The 23,202-nt window shown below is 45.6% G+C and overlaps 1 protein-coding gene across 2 annotated transcripts; it reads left to right on the top strand.

The window, feature by feature from the left end:
- Nucleotides 534-15,361, top strand: CEP57 (centrosomal protein 57). Of its 2 annotated transcripts, XM_021381534.1 has the most exons (11): nt 534-690; nt 1,136-1,292; nt 4,847-5,026; nt 5,331-5,452; nt 6,369-6,482; nt 9,873-9,950; nt 10,781-10,885; nt 11,039-11,119; nt 11,444-11,685; nt 12,330-12,474; nt 14,128-15,361. In XM_021381534.1, the coding sequence occupies exons 1-11, from the start codon at nt 661-663 to the stop codon at nt 14,362-14,364; spliced, it is 1,491 nt and encodes a 496-aa protein (XP_021237209.1). In that variant the 5' UTR covers nt 534-660; the 3' UTR covers nt 14,365-15,361. The 2 variants fall into 2 exon arrangements, with proteins under 2 accessions (XP_021237209.1, XP_021237213.1); XM_021381538.1 differs by lacking the exons at nt 534-690; nt 1,136-1,292 and adding an exon at nt 1,329-1,438.

Here is a 23,202-nt window from a genome sequence, read left to right as displayed (position 1 = left end):
TGTCGGTGTCGGCGTCACCCCGCGCGCCCCCCGCCCTTCCCTCCACCCCGGGCTCGGAGCTCCCGCGGCAGCCAATCACCGCCTCGCGCCAAACCGGCCTTCAAAACTCGCCGCCCAATCGCCGCCCCCGCGCCGCCAATCCGGACGCGGACGCGCCGCCCTGCGCCGCCCGCCGATTGGGTGGCCCTCTGGTCGCGGCGCTGGTTGGTCCCGCCTGGGGGATTCTTGCTTTCTGATTGGCCGACGTTCAGGGACTCACTTTGACAAAGACCATCCTCTTCCGCTGTCTGCCCGCCGCGCGTGCGCAGAGAGCTTCTCGTGCCGCACACAAACCCCGCGGCCGCTCGCTCCGCCCGGTTTCGTTCTCTCAGCTCACTCGATTGGTGGTGGGAGGCCACGCCCCTTCGGCTGACTCGTTCCCTTCGATTGGCTGAGAAGCTTTGTTTTTCTTTTTTATTGGATGACTGACACGTCACTCAAATCTGAATCTGTGGCGTTGCGCGGCGATTCTTCGGGGGCGGGCCTCACACCCGCTCCTCCTTTTTCATTGGCGAGCCGCGCCGCTACTCAAGCGTCACATGACAAGCGCGCGCGGCGCCGTCCTGCGTGTGCGCCGCGGCCTTAAAGGGCCATGCCCTAGTGCGGGCTGTCTCGGCGGACATGGCGGCGGCGCTAGGGCAGCAGCGCACGGTGAGACTTGCCGCTACCGGGGCGCTGCGGGGACAGAGGTTGGGGCGCGCTCCTGAGGGCTGCGGTTGGGTACCTCTCGCTTCCGAGCGGCTGTTGCGTGTCCGTCCCATCGCTCGGAGCGTTTCCCTGCATCTGCGCTGCAACTCGTGCCTGTAACGCGCACCTGGCTGATTCTGGGTCAGGGCTCTACTGGAGGCAATATTGCAGCGCAAAAGCAGAGGTTGGAAACTGGCTTCAAGAGCTTTATTTTTGAAATTCTTTATATTTGGTAGGAGGGGCTTTAATGTAAAATGATACAGCCCAAGGCTGCGAGGGAGGGAAAATGCAGCCCCTGAACTATTGCCGCCTGCCGTGATGCCGCTTCTCCGCGCTTTGTGGGTCTGATTCATTGTTCTTTGTGACAGAGAAACAACTGCGCAGAGTGACAGTTCTGCTTTGTTCCCAGGGGGATCTGCGCAAGGCCCCGAAGTCTGCGTCAGCCACAGATGGGCTCTCTGCAACTTCCTACCTGGCCTACCCAAAGCACAAGCCGTTCATTAATTCCGATTTGCTGCGCTCCCCACGGAAACCTGTGGTTCCTTATCCTGAAAGTAACAGCCGAGGTAATCGTAACTTGATGGTGTTGATTTTTTGTTTTTTTTGTCTGTTTCCAAAGCACCTGCGCAGTGGGTCCAAGCGTCATGTGTGAAATGCTGTATGTCCACAAAGGATGCAGGCTCTTCATCGTTTCATCGCTTCCCAGTGATGTGTAGGTCACCTGTTGCAGATCTTTATGCTTCTCTTTCTGAAGAGAGTCTAGTGGAGAAGGTTGTCTTGCAGCTGGAGAAGGTTGCTCCCGATTGGTAGAAAAATGAGCCTTGAGTTCCCAAAACTGTCTGGAGCAAAGGAAGAGGGTTGGTGTTGATGAAGTGGGAAGGTTTTTTCACGTACAAAGGGAGTGGTGCTCATATGTATCAGTGAAGTATTTACAACAGACAGGAAAGATTGTTTTGCGGCAAAGTGCTGAACTGAGAGCTCTCCATTGCTGAAGAGGGAAGAGCTTTTCTCTCCCATTTATACACCTTTATTTCTCTCTCCTTTCCCACTTAATTTGGAAGTGAATGCAGAAACCAGAGAGTTTCATTTGCTCTTCACGGGTCAAGCAAAAACTATTCTTTATTAGTTTTCTGTTGGTTTAGTGAATACAGTGAGAGATCCTCCAAAGCTGCCTCGAGTGAGTACAGGGAGGAGCTGGGGGAGCCAGGAGGCAGGGCTGCTTCTGTGATGTGAGGAATCGACTTTTGACTCAGATAGTGATAGGATGGGGGCAATGGTTTTAAGCTCAAGGAAGGATGGTTTAGATTGGATGTCAAGGGAAGCTCACCACAGAGAGAGTGGTGAGGCGCTGGAACGGGCTGCCCAGAGAGGCTGTGGATGCTCCTTCCATGGAGGTGTTAAAGACCAGGTTGGATGGGGCCCTGGGCAACCTGGTCTAGTACCAGATCTGGAGGTTGGTGGCCCTGCCTGTGGCTGGGGGGTTGGAACATGATGATCCTTGGGGTCCTTTCCAACCCAAGCCATTCTATGATACTGTGTGAGCTGCCTGGCACAGGCTCCTTGAGAAAACACCCTCTGAAGACTGGCATTGCACGGAGGCTGTGACAGACCTGCTGTGTTCTTCCTTATAGAGGGAAAAGGGAGTGAGATTTAAGATGAACCCTTAAATTACTCTATGTAAATAAAGTCAAGATAGGTTCGAGTATTTGTTCCAACATTGTAGTTCATGTTGGAATTACTAGAGACTAGGACTGGTTCATGATCTGTTATGTAAGATATGCTCTGACCTGCACAATGCAGTCAGTTTGAGAGTGCTGCTGACTCAACTAAAGGACTTATATGACACAAAAACTGGATGAATCATGAGAGCAGCTTTTCTATATTGTGAGAACAGCCTTTTGCATAACTTGAGCAGATACACAAGCCTCTTGTCCTTCAGCTTGTAACTGTAAGCTCAAGAACAGAATGTGGAGGAGGCCACAGAGCTCGTTGTCAGGTGAAGATAAGAAAGTAGAGTACATGTCCTGTTGTTCAAGATAAGAAGGCAAAATAGATGCCTCAGCGCAACGTAACATCAATGGGAACTGCTTTGGGCTCCCCCCCAAAAAGGTTGGAAATTTACAGCGGGAATGCATCCCACAAGCACCAGAGATGTTAATTATTTCCTGGCATTTCTGCCTGTCCTTGGAATGTAATGAATATGCATATGCTATACCTTTCAATAGGTAGTCACTGCTTCTCTCAGGGTGCATATTGGTGGCACCCAGTGCTGTAATAAAGGGAACACCTGCTTGCTGTAACTCACTGGCATGTCAAGTTACTTTGTTGGTTTTCTTGGCTTCAGGATGTGCAGCAAAGAGCTTATTTGTGAGCTGTGACACAGATGTATTTTTGTAGATAAGTGTTTTATGTTGCATTACTGACAAATTCTTGGCATGAAAGTTTTTACCTCCAACTTTTTTTCAAGTAAGTAGTCTGCAACTCTCAAATAAGTGCAGGTAGGCAGCTAAAAAGGGATGTGGTTTATAAAATGGCTTTATTTAAGAATCTGTATATGTAAATAGCAATACATAGAGAAATAATAAAACCAAACAGGCAGTTTCTCAAATATCTTACACTTTTTTTTTTCCTCCTCTGTGGACTTCACAAGACCAAACATGTTTGTGAGTGTATATTTTAGAAAGGATAAAGACTTGGGAGTTAATTTCAAGTGAGAGAATAGATCTGGTTGTTCTTAGGACTCCTTACCCGCCTCCCTGTTCTAAAAAAATATATATTTAAAAACCTAGAAGTTGAGCACAGTAAACTCTGATGTCTTGTGTGGTGTGCGTGTTTCAGCATACGTGGTTGTTTTAAGACTCTAACCAGGAAGGCTGGTACAAAGTACCCATTCCTTGGATCTTTTTCTTTGCTCTGGACCATACTTGGCATCCTGTTGCATTCCACCTTTCATTCATTGCTGAAATTGCTTCACTGATGTATTCTGCTTCTCACTGTTGTAAATACTCAGAGGTTTTAATTTAGCCCTGATAATTATGTAACAAAGCTGCTTAGAGTTCCAGCTATGCGCGTTCCACCTGAGTCCTGGTAACAGTAATATTGGGAGAAGAGAGTATTGCTGGTGATTCTGATCCTACAAACTGGATTAGGCCATCTACAGCTTTCCCCTTAACTGTGACTGCTGTCACTCCCTTCTGAATTATTTAAATTGCTTTATAGTAGGCAGTTCTGTTGATCCATTCTACTCTGCATTTCAAGGTTTGATGTATTTTTCACTTTGGAAGACACATTCTATTTTTTTTTCCTTTCTTGTAATGTGATGCCCAACCACAATTGCAGTTTCAGTTTTTCCTGTGTTCATGTATTCTTTCTCTAGAGTAGGTTTAAGCAGGAAGGAGCAGGCTAAGATGAGTCACAGCTAAGTCTGCTCTATCTGCTGTCTGTACTGACCTTCTCACGTTTTACTTTAATAGGACTGTGTAGGGAAAGGGGCTTATGTTGATGGTTCCCCTTGCAGAATGAAATAATACAGCTAACAGACATCATGCTTTGTGTTACCAGCAGGTGGTTTGATTGCAAGGTGATGCAAGTTGCATTACAGCTGCTTTGTTTTTTTTGTGTGTTTTCTATGAATATAGAAGGGCTTTGAGCAATTGTTGGAGCAGGAAAGGGAACAAAGTGGGGAAGTTGGTTAGCACAGAGAGGGTACATGTGTGGTGGATGTGAGGGGAATGCAGAGATATAACAGATTAGCAGCCACTTGGGGAAATAAACATCTCTTATTATCTAACCTTTATTTTCCTCTGTGGTCATTAATAGGAATGTTTCCTGCGTGCACTTGTAGAGGAATAATAAGCATGCAGAGATGTTGCCACTGCTTTAATTGTTCAGCTGTCGCTTCTAATTTCTCGTTGGTGAAAGTCAGAAGATGCACTTGTTGCACTTAATCTGCAGAGTATTTACCTGGCTTGTTGTGAGCAATGGGAGCATAATTCATGGAGGGAGTCCCAGCTGGTGGGGAGGAACACTGGCTTTCTTATGTAGTACACTTTTCAAGGTAACAGTGAACTCGAAATGTGCTTATAAAAGCAACTAACAGAAGATACTCTCTCCATTACAGCAATATTTTCTGCTCTGAGGAATCTTCAGGAAAAAATTCATCGGCTGGAGTTGGAACGGCTTCAGGCAGAGGAGAATGTCAAACACCTCAGCAAAGAAACAGCAGACTACAAGAAAGTACTTAGTGAGCAAATGCAGCACAGAGAGCACGACAGAACTGAAGTGTCAAGGAAAAACCAAGGTTGGTTGCTGTAGGTAATACTGAACACTGATGTCAGTGAAATTTGGGCTTCATCAGTGCACGAAACTATTCTGGCTGACTTTGTTTGGTCTCTTTACTTCCTAGTGAAGCATGGAATTTTGAAGCAATCATTTTAAAAGCAAACTTTATTCTAGGGGTTTGCATGCGTGTAAGAGTTGATTCCGCTTCATCTGCATTTTATCTGGGCCTTTTCTTGCTTGTTTTTGAAGTGTCCAGTGGATGTCAATAAATAACCCCAACAAGCAGTGCATAATTCCACTTTTTGGCCTTCTGTTACCTTCAGAACTGGCTTCTCAGCTGGCAGCTGCTGAGTCTCGGTGCAGCCTGCTGGAGAAACAGCTGGACTACATGAGAAGAATGATCCAGCATGCAGAAAGGGAGAAGACGCAGCTCTTGGAGAAGCAGGTGCCTTCTCAGGATTAAATGGGGGGGGGGGGGGGGAACATAATTGTATGAACTGTGTCATGATTTGTCATAGTTAATACCTTCAAGTGTAGATGTCTTTTTGAGCTGACCTTCATATTCTTAGGTGTGGGTAATTTCACTACTTAATTCTCAGTATTATTAGGACCTTGGTGGTTTTTTTTGTGTGTTTTTTTTTTTACCTTTGTGCATGTGTCTCTAAGGCAATACCAAAGGCTTTGATATTGGTCAGTCACATACCAGCAAGTAATTCTCACTTGCCTTCGTTAACTCATCTGTATCCCTTAGAGTATAGCACCTGTCTGCCAATGGACAAACCCTCCCTTTTGTCTTTGGTCTTCAAGTCTACTGAGATTTTATCAGGAAAAGTACTAATTAAAAGAAACTGGATCTGAAATAGTGATTCTGTAGAAATGAGGGTGAATTATTTTTCCTATCCACAGTTATTGTGGGATTTGTCTATATAGAAAATGAGCTTTTTGTCTATATAGAAAATGAGCTTAAACTTTGTTTTGTAGGAACGTGGATCACCTGAAGCTCTCTGTTCACCAGCCTCTGTGGCTCCCCTATTTCAGTCTATTAAACATTTACTGAAGAAAAAAAAAATTAAGAAAATTGCCTCTAATTGCTGAGTATCTTTTGTCATATTTGGTTTGGAAGGGAGAGGAGACTGCAGAATTCTTATCTGATTCTGGCTGGGTGTGAGGTTCCCAGCATGGGTGGAGTTGCCAGCTGTGCTGGCAATGACAGGTTGCCCCTTACTGTAGCACCACTTAAAACTGGACAGAGGAAGTAATTCTTCTGTGGTCCTCCTTTGCCTTGCAGCCATAAGGCTTTCTATATATGTGCTTGTTTTGCTGTGCTTACAATAATTTTCTTTTTTACTTCTCCCTTCAAGGATTCATTGGAGAGAGAACGACTTGATCAATCGCATGTTCAGTCAAAACTGGAGAAGCTGGATATGCTGGAGAAAGAGTACAGCAGGCTTACTACAATGCAGTCCCTGGCAGAGGTCTGTTGTGTGTGCTGTAACAGATCAGTCTTGCTTATTGTATGCAGCACTTTGTAGTTACATGTCAGTAACAGAGCTGAGTAAAATAATGTCCTATAGGGGAAAAAGAGCAACTAAAGATCTTTTTAAAGATGGAAGACTACGTGGCCAGTCAGGCTGTAGGTCACTGCACCTTACAGCAGTTGGAGTTCTGTTTAGACTTAACCCTGTCTGTTGGTATTTGTCCTCTACACTTGGGTGGCACATGGGATTGTGGATGTTTGTGAACCCTCACTTCTCTGAGGTACCTTGCACTCTACTGGATGTCAGCTGACTTGATTTGAGGGCGTAGCGTGGTTGGCTTTTCATTTTGTTGTGGTGGTGGTGGTTTGGGTTATTTCTTTGCTACTTGCCCTTTGTCTTAAGAAATGCAGTTATTTCATGGGCAGAATTCTGCAGATCAGCATTGCCTACCCTCCAGCCCTGGCTGGCTGTCAGTGCATTTGAACCAATCTGCTTTTTCTGGATAAGTTTTAACCAATAGCTTTTAAAAGTTCAGCATGGCCATGTTCAGTTCTATCTTTTTCTGCGTACCATCTGTGCTGTTGGCTTCTGAAATCCAATCCACGTCCTTTCTGCTGCTGGAGAGTCACCACAAGACTCCAAAGTAAGGGAACCACAGAAGACTTTAATGAGGGAGAGGCTTCCACCCACAAATTTTCTCTCCCCTTCAAGAGCAGACAGTATGGTGCTGGAGTGTGGTTCTGGGGATAGTTCTGGACTCTAGCAAAATTGTCAGCTTGCCACCTACGCACAGCCCTCACCAGGTGCTGAAATAGTGCTTTTCCAGGAGTGCATAAGATAGAATCTAGCTGAAGATTCTCTGCTACGAGAGCTTTAGACAACACAGCTCTTCTTGAGAGTCTCTGTGCCAAGGCAGCAGTAACAAGCTGGTCAAGATCTTGACACCCCACTGTGGTGAGCTCCTTTAATGAAGTAAGAAGAACTGTGTTCTTTACCAGGGATGAACTATGGGTGTCTCCCAGGCATTCTTGCCTGAAAGCAGCAGTAGGTTTCTCCAGTGTCAGGGTTGAAATAAGGGGTTCAGCAACAGGAATTGCTTCTTGTGAGCTTTCTAACTGATAGCAGCTGAAGTTTGGTGGGACTGGGTTATTTGTCATCTTGTCACTGGCTACTGAACAGAATTTCGGCATTAAATGTAGGTATTTCTCTTGGATCAAAGGAAGCCTTTAATAGATCTAGGAAATAGCAGTTGTCATAATTAACTGTAGTGCAGTTGGATAGTAAATTTGCCCAGTATTAAATCAGTGCTTGGAACTGAGAGAAATCTGGATTGAGCTCTGAAGGTCACTTTCCTTGTGATCCTTTTGCTGCCATGGGTTGCTCTCATCAGCAGGTTGGAGGGCTTCTGCTTGTCAACCACGTTCCTGCTTTAACCTTGCTGTGCAGCTGTTACTTACTGTTCTGAGAGGGTGACTGCACACTCAGAACAGTTGCAGCTGTTCCTTCTATAGCCATCTCTGCTTTGGTTGTGGCAAGACTGCAAGAACATCTGCAAACTTCATCTGAAGTGAGAAGTAAGGACTATTTCCATACATGATGCCCTGAAAAGGGTAAAAGTGGGGAGGTGACCGCTCTGAGTGAGCAGTGATTTCCCTGCTTCTGATTTCAGACTGTGACAGAGTATGAGTTGTGTGTGTTGTGTTACTGAGAGCATTTAGTCAACAGCATCTGGAGAGCTGCTACCTAGCGTTGCTTTCAAGCCATGTGCAGATATTACTATTGGCTGTAGAAAGGAAATGCTGAGATTCACATTCATGTGACCATCTCCTCATCAGAGTGCTCAGCTCAAAAATGTTTTCTAGTGGAAGTACAGTGTAACTGTAAGCCTGCAGTGGCAGGACAGCTGACTGAGAGGATCTGAGCATGCCTATTTCTGATGATGGAGGCTGTTCTCTACAAGTGTGGCTAGGGCTCTGGTTTTCTGCGTATCAGATAGCCAGAATTTGAATATACGTGCATGTCACATGCTTTGAAGAATTGTGGTTGCTTGTCATCTTTTTCTTAATGCTAACCATGAGACAAAACTAAAATGCTGTTCTGTGAACAACAGAAGTAATGAGCATCCTGTTGTGGCAACGTGCTACTCCTCCTGCTTTTCTTATCTCCCCTATTGCCAGGTGGTGAGAAGCAACAGCTGCCCTGCTGGAGCCGTGTACATGCTGACTGCTCAGCTGCCAAGCAAGGGCAGTGAAGCACAGAGATGGGAGCTGTCTTCTCACCAGAGATGTTTTCTCTCTGGTAGATCTAGTTGGGCGTTTGTTGTAGCAGACAGCTTTTAGGAAATGAAGGCATCCTTGAGCTCACATACCTTTCTGTTTCAAGTCGTTTAAGACTTAATTCAGTGATCCTGTGTAGGTGGTGGCCACATGAAATTTCACTTAATTTAGGAAATGGACAAAAACATGCTAAAATAATTAATTTCTATTTTTACATGGAAACTTTTTGCAATGGTAAGTGGTGACTGAGCGGAGCGTTGTAGTCAGCTTGGTGCCAACCTGCAGTCACGGTACCTTATGCTGTGGGGAACGTGGTCAGGGAAGGTCTGTGTTTCTACTAGCCAGGCCTCTGGCTTGCTTCCCTCTTGTTGGTAGACATTGCCTGTGGAATGTAACCATTCTGAGAGCTGAGCTTGGAAGGGCGGATTTCAGAATACTATTTGGCTGTAAGTAAGAAAAAAATCTGTTGGGAATATCACAGGATTTTCATGGTGGTCTGTCACTGAAGATGTGGTAAGGTACATTCTTGCTGCGTAACTTGAGCTACAGCCTCCAGCTGAGACAACTGACCAAGTGAATACTTGGTCCATTTCAGTGTGAAAGCATTGGTTTGGCTTCCTGTCAGTCTTCAGTACAAACAAAAGATTGGCATCAGCATTTGTGTGTTAAAAGCTGTCATACGCTACAGGTTAAACAGGAATCTTTGTGCAACTGTCCATGTGGGAATCAAAAACTGACACATTGTCAAGGGTGGATAAGTTGCCTTTCCATTCTAATCTTTATTAAGAAGGTGACTGTATGGTCAAAAAAATTCCTCTCAGAGTTCAACCTCATGTATTGCTCTTCCTGTAGGCTGCAACTTAAATTCATGTACCAATTCTGAAAGTAAAAATAGAGAAATGAATTTGATCTAAAGCATAACCACTTCACTGTTGGATTTATGTCTGTATAGGTGACATTTCTTCAGTGACTTCAGAATTGAAGTCTTAACTTAGTTTGAAGTTGCAAGTTGAGCCAATAAACTTTTGCTGAACCTCTTAGCATTGTACACTTCATGAAGAAAGAATTTGCTTCTCTAGTAATGCTTTTGTTTTCATTCTACTTTCTCTAGAAGAAAATGAAAGAGCTGGAACAGAAACTTCAGGAGGAAGAACACGCAAGGAAGCTTGTGCAGGAAAAAGCAGCTGAGGTAACAGCAGGAAATTTCTACTACTATGCGCTGTAATTAGCTCTTCCTAATTCATCAGCTTCTCAACTAAACTTGCTGATGATGTCTGCATTCTGTATGTAGGAGACATAGCCTTCACTCCTGTCCTCTCATCTGATGTTCTGGGTGCCTCGGAATCTAGTTGGAAAAGAGAAGTAATTCAGACTAATTTATAGCTGAGGATGTATGAGGATCTCTGCTTTAAATAGATCAAGGTCAGAAAGTGTGCTTCTTTCTAATTGTAACTAGAAGCACTGCATAATGAGGCAAAAAAGGAAAATGTGAGTCTGTAAGGACACTGGCCTCCTTCTGTGGTCATTACATACTCATCAGCTGTATGCTGAAAAAGTATTTAAGTGAAATGGTAGGCTCTGTCTTAACCTTTCCAGTAAGTGGTAAGCTCAAGTTAATCATAAATATGTTGAGATAATTTCTAAAGCTATCTCCCAAGCAGTAATAGGAAGAAACAGGAAAGCATACGTGCCACAAAATCAATGGAGGAGGCCTGGTCCCCTGACTTCCCAAATATTGAAGTACAAAACACAGCTGTTGTTTTGGCACCTGCCTGCATGGCAGTAATTCAGTACGACTCGTTCTTTAACTGACTAGGATTAGTGATGGGAAGTGTTATTGAAGGAAGTGTTCTTGTCTAATGTTTAAATAGGGCTGCAGAAGTGCATCCTACACACTTGCAGCCCTTGCTTTCAGAGAGCTTGTATTTTAAAAAACTGCTGTGTTGCCAATCTTCACGCGTCCTCTCTCATAATCTATTAATATAATTTAAATAATTTCCCTCATTCCCTTAATTGCAGCTTCAGACAGGCCTGGAAACCAACAGACTGCTGATTCAAGCGGCATCACCACTGCTTTCTCCAAAAGCAAGAAAACCCAGGAAGAAAACGAAGCAGCCAGAGAAGGTAACGGGGGAGGAGAAGGGCGATTACCGAGAAGTGAAATAAATGTGTGCACGCAGTCACAAAGTAGGCTGCCTCTTTTATCAGAAAGCAGAGGAACAACAGGTTTGCTGTACTGTCATCTTTGACAAACGTTTCTCTCTTCTTTCCTTTCAGAAATGCTCTCTCACAAGCCATCTCACTACGCAGCCCCATTACAGACTGTGTCTGGGTGATGTACCCTTTGTAGCCGGGAAGGTGAGCTGCCGAACTCCAAAGCTTAATGCTCAGTAGCTGCAGCTCCTTAAATGGCTTTGGCTTGGTGCCCTCCTGACACCCAGTGGTCAGATCTTGTTTTCTTTGAGTCTTTTCTTCCAGTTTATCTTGAAAAAGCATATCAGTGACTTGCTAAACTGGTATTTCCTACCACGGGTCTTCTGTGCTGCTGGTCAAGCTATGCTTGTTATGCATATTCACGCAAAGAAAAAAATGCATTGGCAGCAAATAAAGTGCTGTTTTTCTTTTTCATTAAGATAAGTAAGTTGATGACAATGTCACTTAAAAGAAGTATTTTCCTTCTAGTCTACAAGTCCCAGCCATTCAGTTGGTGCCAATGTACAACATGTCCTGCACCTCATGAAACATCACACAAAAGCTTTGTGCAACAGTCGTGTGGTGAATGATACTCCTCTAGCAAAGCCCATCAGTGCTGGTCCTGCCAGCAGAAGCAGAAAGCCACCTCTGCCAAAGGATTATTCTTCGTCGCAGGAAGAGCTCTCAGAAGTTCTGCTGACTTTACAGGATGAGTTTGGGCAGATGAGTTTGTAAGTTTGATGTATTCAGCACTGCAGACTACGAATGCTTATGCTTTGTATTTTTGCTTTGAAGTTGGAAAGTTTTGCTGGGGAAGGCATTTGTTTTGTGAAGAATGTGGCATGTAATCTATTTGTTCTAGTAGCTGCAGAGGCTTTCCTTTCTCCTTGCAGTTACAGATTGATTCTGGTAATCAATTGGGAGTCCGTATGTGTGTTTATGTGCAGCAGTATCGTGTTTGTGAGTGGTTGGGGAGAAGTAGTAACAGCCCCAATGCAGTGGGCAGATAGTCCATAAAAGGACAGCTTTACTAGCTCTTCTGCTCATCCTGGCTAACAGACTATGAACTGTCTGACTGCACAGCAGTACTAGATACAAATGTATGAAGTAGTAACTGAACAAGTGCTGAGTTATCTTCCTCAGGGAGTCATTACTTTAAGAATGCATGTAGAAGTTTGAAGCTGTTGGTTATTGACAACTTCATATTGCAGCAGCCTGCTGCCAGGATGTGCTAACTTAATGATGCTGCTCACTAGCGGAAGTGTTCTTTCTGGTTCACTATGACATGCTGAACTTGTTGGGCTGCTGATACTGTGGCTGTGTACACAAGCACTAAGTCTAATGCAAGCCTTGATCTGTCTGTATTCTCTGCTAGCGATCACCAGCAGCTGTCTAAGCTTGTCCAGGAAGCTCCAACCATTGCAGTCAGGGAAGATCTGGAGAGGGAACTGGAGGCACTAGTGGGAAAGATGGAGGCAAAAGCAGACCAGATCAGCAAAGTCCGAAAGCATTGGCTGCAGGTGAGTTCCTTGCCTATGGTCATGCTTCTGTGAAGCTGTTATATTAAGATTTTTTTTTTTTACTGTATATCCTAATGTAGCAGCCATAGAGTAAAGCAGAGATAACTACTAGAGCACAGTGCCTAGCTTTAGCTTCATGTCCCAGAGTCAGACTGTGTGCCTCTGTCTTTCTATCCCAGTATTCCTGCAGGTGGATGCTTTCTTTCTTACCATGTTACCCGTGTGCCCACTCTCAGTTCTGTCCTGGGCAGAGCTTTGCATCTGATCTTGCATTACCTTTTATACTCCTTTCACCTGCAGAACAGGGAAAAGATCACCTACAGTATGACAGCAAGTTCAGCAGCTGTACGTTGGGTGGGCAGTATGCAGGTTGGGTGCATAGAGTAGGAATTGAATGGGAGAGAACGCTGAGCCTCCAGTGTTCAGTCTGGGAGGTATTTCTGGTCATGCCTCCTGGCACATCAGGTAGCTGCATGTTTGGGTCAGTCCTACTCTCACTCCCAGCATACATAACAGCTGTAGTGAACCACACCAGTTATTTTGCATGAGGACCACAGTGACAGCCAGCTGCACGTGGCCTCATGCAATGCATTGAAGAAAACCCCAAACTTCTGATAACCTCAGCTGATTCCCAGGGGCTTTCTCTGACACTGTTGAGCAAAATCTTTTAACAGTTCTCCTTTGCTTGGTGCTAGTGACCTTTTTATGATGTTAAATTTGCATTTCATAAAAACTGAAATACCCGATTCAGTTTCAAACACCCTTCAGATTTTGTTGAATAGTGTAACGTGTCCGTTCAAAACTGTCAAACCTTGCAGTTCCCCGTTTGCTTTAATCTCCGTTCATTTTAGTGAAAATTTCCCAGAGCTTAATATTATCCAAGAAACTTCAGCTCATCTGGTATAACTTATATGTAAAATATATACTGAGTGTGCTGCCGGTAACATCCAAAACGGATGCATGTGAAGTATGCTTTCAGATACTGATGGGAGTTTTAAGGGAATGTGCTGCATGCTAATATGAACTCCTATAAGCTGGGAGGGCAGATGACCTTTACCTAACGTGGGGGGAGCTGAAGATGCTGCTTGTTTTGCAGTTCAATAGTGTGAGTGTGTCTGCACCTTAGACTGCCCAGTCACTGTTCAACCTTATGCCAACTCTTTTGCTAAGTATGGTGTCCTGGAAGCTGTGACTCGTAGAGCTGTTGTGGATAGCAGCTCTTTGTCCCAGCAGTGTTATGATATTCTCCCTGAAGCTACATCTCAGGCAGTGACTAGCTGCTAAGATCAGTAGTACATATGTGGAAAAACTTTTGTCTGTTTTTTAATCACTGGATTATAACAATAACAAATCAACACTTCCTCTACTATGTTCATAGTGGAGACACTCCCTCTAAAACCATAATCAGCTTCTTGGATTTTAAAGAGAGAACCTCATAGTTCAGGCTATAAGCTGAACGCAGCACTAAAGATCTGAATATAGCAATGCCATGTAAGGAAAATAAGATGTGTGTTATTCAGGGCAGCACGGAAGCATCTGTTTGTGTAGCTGACTGAGTGGAGTGGTGGAATTTTTCAGTTGTCTGGTGTTGTTGCAGAACTTAAACCAAAGCAATGTCAGTGATTAATGTTTTCCTTTGGGCTTTCCTTTCAGCTAGAGAGACTTAAAAGAGAAGGCAAGTCCAAAAAGACTTCTGCTAAACAAAAAAAAGACAGCAGGTTCCCTGTGAGTAAGGTTAAAGTAACGACGACAGTAACCACAAAAGGAAAGGATGCTGGTCCCATCAAAGTGAAACCTGGAGAGAAGAGCCGTAAAAACCTTCAGTTGTTGAGAGACATGCAGACCATACAAACCTCGCTGCAGAAGGATGATATCAGCTGGGACTACTGACTGTTGTGCAGGAGATGTTCTTGAAACCATCCCAGTCATACTCCGAATATAAAGCAGCTGCCTTTCTTGCCATGTGAGAGAATGCTGTATGCTAAGTGTGGTTTTGAAATGGGGGTCCTTAATTTCTCTTTCTGTGGGTGATTATTGTATATACTATGGTCTAGTTTAAAACGCATTCCACTTCATAAGGTATCTGGCCACTGGATCTAAATGTGTTTCTACCAGTTCCCTTTGTGTTAGGATTCCAGTAGTCCCTCCCTTTTCTCAGTCAGCACGCCAAACAACACTGTCTGTGTGGGTTGGCTTGTGTGAAATGCCACTGTGATATCACATGTTGTTGTGGAACTCCTGTGCTTTGAGAGGCTTCTTCAGATGCATCTTCTTGAAAACAACAGCAGGTCCTTAAGTCTTGAGGGCTTCTGCCTTTGTGTGTAGCTGCAATTACTCAAACTGTGATTGTAAAAGGAAGAACAGGTAAACTCCTTCAGAAGTGTTTTTCTGTAGCTCTCTTCAAAAAGCTTTCCTAGTTCTGCACATTCCATTAGTCAGCATTAATGGCAATGGATGCTTAAGTATGCAAAAGTGACTTACAAATTACTTTGCTTTAATGATGGAGTTGTTTTGATTCTGAAGAGTAAAATATTTCTTCAGAACTCATACTTAATGAAAGGGCTGCAGGATATGGGGTTAAGATCCCTTCTTCTTGTCCCTCGCTTTGTGTGGTAAGGGAGCGAGATAAAAACGTGTTTTAAACTGCAAGTGCCTCAGTCACGCCATTTGGTCCTGGCATCTTGCTTTTAACTTGAAATGTGTGCTTTAATGAGAGATCTATTTTGGTAGTAGTGCATCTCATTTTGCACTCTGACTTGCACAGCTGAGTAAATGTTATTTATTACATTAATAATGTAAAGAATTTCCTATTAATGGAATGCATAGAAGACCCAGGTTATCTGTTTATACAGTTGAAAAATAATAAAAAGCCAGCTTGCCTATTGAATGAATTGTGGGAACAAAAGAAGGGTAGCTGTCATAGGCAACTCCCTTCTGTGGGAAGCAGAGGGCCCGATATGCCAACTGGATGCTCCCCACGGGGAGCACCACTTGGAAGCTCCCTGGTCTTGTATGGTCCTTGGATTATTACCTGCTTTTTGTTGTTCAGGTCAGCAGTGATGTTGCAGAGAGAAGTCTGAGGGCTTTCAAGAGATTTTAGGGTATTAGAGCAGCTAGCTGAAGGAGTGAGTCTTCAAGTGGTGTCTTCCTTGATCCCTTCAGTAGCAAGGAAAAATGATAAGAAGAACAGGAAAACTCAACTGATCAGCATGTGTCTAAGTTTTGTGCCATCATTGGATTTGCTGTCCTTTTGATCATGGGGTCAGTTCATAAAGTACAAGGCCTACTGGTGACAGGTGTCCCAAAGGGGAAAAAGATTCTAGCCCAGGAGTTGGCAGGGTTCATTGAGGGGGCTTTCAGCTAAGTTTGAAGGAACTTTGGTATTATCTCCCTTCCCCTTAGAGATGAGCTTAGGGGCAGCATGCCAGGGTTAGGAGTGAGACTGTTAGCTCAGCTGAAGTGTGTCTGCACCAGTGTATACAGCATGGGCAGCAGACAGGAGGAGCTTGAAGCTGTTGTGCAGCAGGAAAACTATGACCTGCTGGATTGCTGGGCTGAGGCCAGTGGGATGAAGTTCCAACAAGACCAAGGACTGGGTCCTGCATTTTAATTGCAACAAACCTGTGCAATGCTACAGGCCTGGGGCAGAGTGGCTGGAATACTGTGTGGAGAAAAAGGACCTGGAGGTGTTGGTTGACACTCAGCTGAATGTGAGCCAGCAGTGTGCCTAGCTGGCCAACGAGGCCAATGGCATCCTGGCTTGTATCAGAAATAGTGCAGCCAGCAGGAGCAGGTGATGGTCCCTCTGTACTCAGCGCTGGTGGGGCAGCATCTCAGTGCTGTGTTCAGATTTGGGCCCCTCACTACAAGAAAGACATTGAGGCCCTGGAGCGTGCCCAGAGAAGGGCAACAAAGCTGTGAAGAGTCAAGCACAAGTCTACTGGGGAGTGGCTGAGGGAAGTGGGATTGTTTCCTCCAGAGAAGAGAAGGTTCAGGGAGACCTTATCAATCTGCAGCTTCCTGAAAGGAGGTTGGGGCAAGGTGGGGGTTGGCCTCTTCTCTTGCATAACTAGTGGTAGGACTAGAGGGAATGGCCTCAAGTTGTGCTGGGGGGAGGATTCAGGTTGGACGTTAGGAAAAATTTCTCAGAAAGAGTGGTTAGGCACTGGAATGGGCTGCCCAGTGAAGTGGTAGAGTCATTGTCCTTGGAGGTGCTCAACAACCATTTACATGTTGTACTGAGGGACGTGGTTTAGTGGGGAAATATTGGTGGTAGTTGGATGGTTGGACTGGGTGATCTTGGAGGTCTTTTCCAACCTTAATGATTCTATGATTCTTTGCTTTAGTCACTGTCACAGAAATGGGTTGGGATCATTCTCATGACTGGAGTGCTGCAATGGATGGCTATAACCTCTTCAGGTGGGATAAGCAAGGAAGGAGTGGTGGTGGGGTGGCTCTCTATGTTGGAGAGTGTTTTTACTTTGTAGAGCTCAATGCTGGTAACTGAAGTCAAGTCCTTATGGGTAAGGATCAAGGCTAATATCCTGGTGGGAGTCTGTTACAGACCACCCAACCAGGATGAAGAGGCAGATGAAGCATTCTGTAGGTGGCTGGCAAACGTCAAATCATCACCGAGGGACTTCAACTTACCCAACACTTCTTGGAAATACAATATAGCAGAGGGAAAAGTCTAGGAGGTTCCTGGATTGTGTGGAAGATGATAATTTCCTGACACAGATGATAAGAGAGCCTATCAGGGAAGTGTCCAGTTAGAACTGCTGTTCACAAACCAAGAAGGGCTGGTAGGAGACGTGGTAGTCAGAAGCACTCTTGAGCATAGCAACGATGTGGTAATAGAGTTCTGTGTGGAACATTGTTTGAGAGAGTTCCTTGAGAGTCAGTCCTGAAGGTCAAAGGGGTCCAGGAAGGCTGGGCACTGCTCAAGGAGATCTTAAAGGTACAGGAGCAGGCTGTCCCTGTATGCCACTGGGGAAGAAGACTGACCTGGCTGAACTGGCAGGTTTGCTGAGACTCACAGGGGGAAAACAAGGAGTTTACCAACTTTGGAATAGGGGGCAGATAAGAACAATACAAGGATTTTGCTAGGATATCCGGAGAAGCATGTGGGCGCACTAGAAAGAGTGTGGCCAGGAGGTTGAGGGATGTGTTCCTCCCCTTCTACTCTGGGCTGCTGGAGCCGCAGCTGGAGCACTGTGTACAATGCTGGGTTCCTCAAATTAAAAAAGACAAGAATCTCCTAAAGAGAGTCCACCAGCGGGTGGAGCAATCAGAAGGACAAACACAATGGAAAAAGAGGTGGAAGGACCAGCATGATAGCAAGGTGCTACAAGGGAAGGGAAGTAGATTGCTCACCTGTATCAGAAGATTCTGGGTTCACAGGGAAAGGCTTCTTCCAAGGAGGGATCTCCAGAAAAAGATCCTTCCTCAGTGGCAGTCAGCCCTTAAATGAGGCCTTCTGGTCACACAGGTGAATTGCCTTCACCTGTGCTCCCAGGGCTGACTGGGTCTTTCCTCCATGTGCTCAATCAGTGGTTCAGGCCATGACTCAGCAGTTCCCATACACTCCACCCCTCCATGGCATGAACCAATGATCGAGCCAGCTGGAGGGTGAGCCTTCCCTGATACAGGGATCTGACACACTGCAATGATTATACAGTTCTGCAGTGCAGGTTGATGCAATGTGAGGCGATTGATCGGTTTGTGGTCGAGGATCATGTTGTCTCATGGGCCAGTGCTTGATGATGTTACTGGAGGCATGCAGTTGTTTAGTGCAGGTCCGTGTCATGCTCCACCAGTCCCACATAAGCCATCACCGGGTGTCGTGCTTGATCTCACAGCGACACTGGAACGCTCTGATGACATTTTGCTCCTTCCAGTGATCCTAGAGACTAAAAAGACTCACAGGGAGTAATACAGATGTTTCAATGGTACCAAGAGGGGGAGGTCTGCCTTCCACGGCAAGATACAGGCTCTATTCTTGCCTTGGGTCAACACTTTGGCTTGCACTGGGGCACGTCCCAGCCATCTGTACCACACCTTTTGGCCAGATCTGTGGCTGTGTAACTATATCAGGTACCAAAGGAGAGGTCCTGATCTGCCATAGGGACATGATGAGAGTCCCCTTAGCAATGAAGACCAGAGTGTTGACCACGATGTCAGCAGGCCATGCATCAATCACCTGGACTACTGAACGTCCCACCTCCAATAATCTCCCCCAAGGTGCAAGTAGGCCACACCTTGGTCCTACTTGCACCTTCCAAGGGCATTCTATTCTATGGGTACTGGGTTCTAGATTCTCAGGGGCAGGGAGCAGAAGGTTATTTTCATTACCTATTTGGGGGTCTTACCCGATTGTCAGTGCCTGTAATTTGGATCCTAAGAGGGGAGGCCCATGTTGTCTGTAGCATCTTCAGGGCACTGGGTCTGCCATCTCTAGGCCTTTCATTCAGGTCTCACAGGGTTTCATAGAGTCTCTTTGTCCACCCCTGTATGTCTTCAAAGCAGCCTTCAGGATGCCATTATAGCATTCAATGAGGCCTGCTCCCATTGGATTATATGGCAGATGAAATCGCCATTTAATGTTGTTCTCTGCCCAGTGCTGTATCATCGCACCCATGAAGTGTGTATTCTGGTCACTCTTGATGACCTGTGGAGTCCCATATACTGCCATTAACTTGGTTAAAGCCTTAATAGTCTAGGGCTGGTTTGCTTTTGGTACCGGATAGGCCTGCATCAGTCCACTTGCTATGTCGACACAAGTTAATGCATATCTGACCCCCTCAGATCATGGGAGAGGGCCTATATAATCAACTTGCCACCGCTGGAGAGTGTTATGTCCTCTGGCAAGGTGGGCAGTCGTCTCTGGCAAGGCTTTCGGTCCCATTCTCGAGCAGGCTTTGCAATTATGACGTGCCTGGACAATACCTGACATAGTTATGGGCAGCCCCCATGCCTTTGCAGCTGCCCACATTGTCTTCTGTCCAGCATGTCACAACTTCTGGTGTAGCCAGTGGGCGATGTTCTCAGAAGGAGAGTTCTCAATCCACCGTACTTGAGCCAGCATGTCAGCCTTATCATTTCCTGGTGACTGCAGGGGCTGATATCCAGAAACGTGGTAGACGCGTATGGTTCTACGTTTAACCACATTCCATATGTCTAACCACATCTCCTTGCACCAGATCAGTTGGGCATGGATGGTCCAGTCTTGGGTGGCCCACTGTGCGATCCAAAGAGTGAGCCCCCAATACACAGCCCAACTATCTGTGCAGATGTTCAGTGCACTGTTACTGGGTTCCTTGGTGATAACCATACATATGGCTTGCAGCTCTGCTCATTGGCTGCTTTGACCATCCCCCTCTTCAAACCAGATCATGTCAGTGGAGGGATGGTACACCACTGCTCTCCACTTGCTCGGGTTGCCTTTGCTGGACCCATCTGTATACCAGGCATCTTCAGGAATGGGATATTTCCCCTCCTGGAATGGGACTCTTCTCTGGTGGAGCGACCGTTGTTTCTTTTGGTGCATTGCTGTGATACATCACTGGGCCTAAGATCTTTTGAAGTTCTTCTTTCAACGGTGATGAAGACAAACTACTCCTCTAGCTGAGATAGGCGACCCGTTGTGCCACTGTCTGCGCTTGGGCCACCCCTGTCCTAGGAAGATGGGTCAGATCTTTCACCCACCCCTGAATTGGCAAGGTGGTCTTAACTGTGACCTCAGATGTTTGGGTTATTGGCTCTACCACCTGTAATGCAGAGTAGGCTGCCAATAACTGTTTTTCAATCATGCTATATCTGTCCTCTGCTCTGTGCCACACCTGAGACCAGAACCTGATTGGGGTCCAAACAGAACTCTAGCGTTGCCACAGGCCCCAGCCAAAGCCATCCTGAGTGACATGAACGTCCAATTCAGCTGGGAGGGTAGGATCAAATATACCCAGTGCCTGGGCTTGTTTAACAGCCAGTTTTGCCTGTTGGAAAGCCTTGCGTTCTGTTCTCCCCTACTCCCATAGTTGCCCCTGCTTTGTGAGTCTATATAATGGTCTCAGCAGCTGCGCTAAATGAGGTATAAAGGAATGCCAAAATCCCAATATACCCAAGAACTCCTGCAGCTGCTTTGGTGTTGTAGGGACTGGGAATGCCTGAACCTTATCTATGACAGTACTGGGTAGTACTTTGGTCTTTCCTGACCAAACTACCCCTAGAAACTTCACAGACAGGCCTGGACCCTGCACCTTCTGAAGGTTTATAGCCCATCCTTTTTCCTGCAGATAGGTAGTTAATTAATCTGCTGCCTGTGTCAACCAACACCATAACCCTTTGTATGTTCTTTCAGGACCAAAAAATGATCAGGTCAACATAGGGCCTCTGGCCCTAGTTACATGGGGACTAATATACCCTATCAAGCCATGAATTGGGCAAGCGCCAAGGGCATCGTAGCCCAAGTCACCTGGGGTGGCTTTTTCCTTTTATTAGAGACTATAAAGTCCTCTAGGTTCCAAGTATTTTCTGGTACTCGTTCAATTATTCGTACCCCTGCTCTGTTGGAGGTATTTTGAAATTTTTGGCCGTCCCTTAGTTGTTTCCATAATTGAAGCAAAATGTGATTAGGTTGGCAATCAATTTTAGCAAAAGCCACCCCGACCTGTATAAGGTCATTGAACATCTGTTTACGGGACACCCGTATGGGGCCCTATCGGGGTGTCTGTGGGGCAGCTTTTCCAGTTTTAATTACTGGATATACCTCAGCCCCTTCCACTGTCCTAATATTACACCTTGCCCTTAAGCGCTCCGTCTCCCCCATATCAGCCGCCAATTGGGCGGCTTGCTGAACAATGGTCTCTGAGACCACTGGGAGTTCAATATAGATAACAGTGTGCCATAATGGTGGGAGGATGCCTGTTGTAAAATCAGGTCCCTCATTCCAGCCGAGAATTTTACAAAATCAGGACTTTCAAAGGCTTCCTTGTAAATGACCTCTTTCATTCCTAGCTCACAAATATACGTTTGGAGGTCCTCCATGGAGGACCATAAACCTGCATACACCGGGATATCGGCCTTATTAGGCCAATCAACCAGTCCATGAGGGTATGCTTCTCCTCATTATGTTGCACAGTGGCATATAGTCTTTGCCTAAGGGCAGGGTACGAGGTAATGGATGCGAGCTTGGAAACTTCTGGTCCATTGACCACAACACTCTCTGCCCCCATGTCCCATAATTGGAGTAACCAAGCTGGTACACTTTCCCTTGGTTTCTGCCAAAATCACTGCACCAAATCCATCAATTCAGATGCTGTATAGGGGCGAGCTGTTACATGGAGATGGGTTTGGGCAGGGGGCCATTGATGAGGGGGTACCCCGCTGGTCTATCCTGTATCTTTTTTGTTTTTTTTGTGTCACTACAGGTTGGATCTCGAAGGGATCCACCTCAAGTAGGGCTTCAAGATCCGATCTTGAGATTTTTCCTGTTGGATTACCCCGGTCTGCTGGTTCAGGGCCCTGAGTATTTTCTAATGCAATATTCCATATTTGCTTTAAGGAGAAAGTTAAACTTGATTTTTTCCCTGTCAATAGGCCAAGCTCTTGCTCAAGTTTTTCAATGTGATCATGCAGTAGTTGGTTCTCATTTTCTAAAGTATTATTCAAAAGTTCTGCGTAATTTAGAGCCATTAAGAGGGGCCATGCCACAGTGGATGCAGCCAGTTGGCATTCCTTTGTAATTAGGATATTTTTATCTAATCCATAGAAATATTTTACCATGCCAGATTGTGACTAGGAAATATTTCCACTATCCCGCAAGGGACCCCATTTTCAATTATGGCTGCCAGTTCATAAAAGGGCGAACCTAGAAATCCTGGGATGTGCCCCAGCAAGGTTTTATCTAGAGGGATGATATTCTCCCCTTGGCCCACTTAAAGATATTCAAAAGGAAAGCCATTTTAATATTTTGGTCTGTCTGGCTCACCAAATGTAGTGATCAGAAGGACCAACACAATGGAAGAAGGGTTACAAAAGAGGTGGAAGGACCAGCATGATAGCAAGGTGCTATAAGGGAAGGGAAGTAGATTGCTCACCTGTATCAGAAGATTCTGGGTTCACAGGGAAAGGCTTCCACCAAGGAGGGATCTCCAGAAAAAGATCCTTCTTCAGTGGCAGTCAGCCCTTAAATGAGGCCTTCTGGTCACACAGGTGAATTGCCTTCACCTGTGCTCCCAGGGCTGACTGGGTCTTTCCTCCATGTGCTCAATCAGTGGTTCAGGCCATGACTCAGCAGTTCCCATACAGAGGGCAACAAAGATGAGGGGCCTAGAGCATCTCCTGTATGTGGAAAGGCTGAAAGAGCTGGGGCTTCTCAGCCTGGAGAAGAAAAGGCTGAGAGGGTGTTTAGCCACGGGAAGAAGTCAGCACAAAGGTCACAGACACCAAGTTAAAGAAGTGCATTTATCTTGAGTTTAAAGCAATGAGATACTAAGTGAAATGATACAGCAAGAGTAATATAGAATAAGGCACATAACCATTACTACCTGAGGACAATGATAGTGATTAAGAAAGATACATCACCAATTGCTCTAACATTTTACCACCATCCAGATCTGCAGTTGCTGGGGAGCCCTGGTTGCAGTGAGGACTGGGAGAGCCTTTCCTGGCAACTGGGAGGTCCTATGTAGTGCGTCCATTTTCTGTGACGTTGGAGACCTCACCTGCAAG

Source organism: Numida meleagris, chromosome 1 (genome assembly GCF_002078875.1).
Source record: "Numida meleagris isolate 19003 breed g44 Domestic line chromosome 1, NumMel1.0, whole genome shotgun sequence".
NCBI lineage: Eukaryota > Metazoa > Chordata > Aves > Galliformes > Numididae > Numida > Numida meleagris.
The sequence above is the reverse complement of the archived record's forward strand: the minus strand, read 5'-3'. Positions and strand labels throughout refer to the sequence as shown.

Coding starts and splice junctions, on each gene's coding strand:
- CEP57 (XM_021381534.1), top strand. CDS start 661: ATGGCGGCGGCGCTAGGGCAGCAGCGCACG. Junction 10,886..11,038: donor AAACGAAGCAGCCAGAGAAG/GTAACGGGGGAG, acceptor CTTTCCTTTCAG/AAATGCTCTCTCACAAGCCA. Junction 12,475..14,127: donor TCCGAAAGCATTGGCTGCAG/GTGAGTTCCTTG, acceptor CTTTCCTTTCAG/CTAGAGAGACTTAAAAGAGA.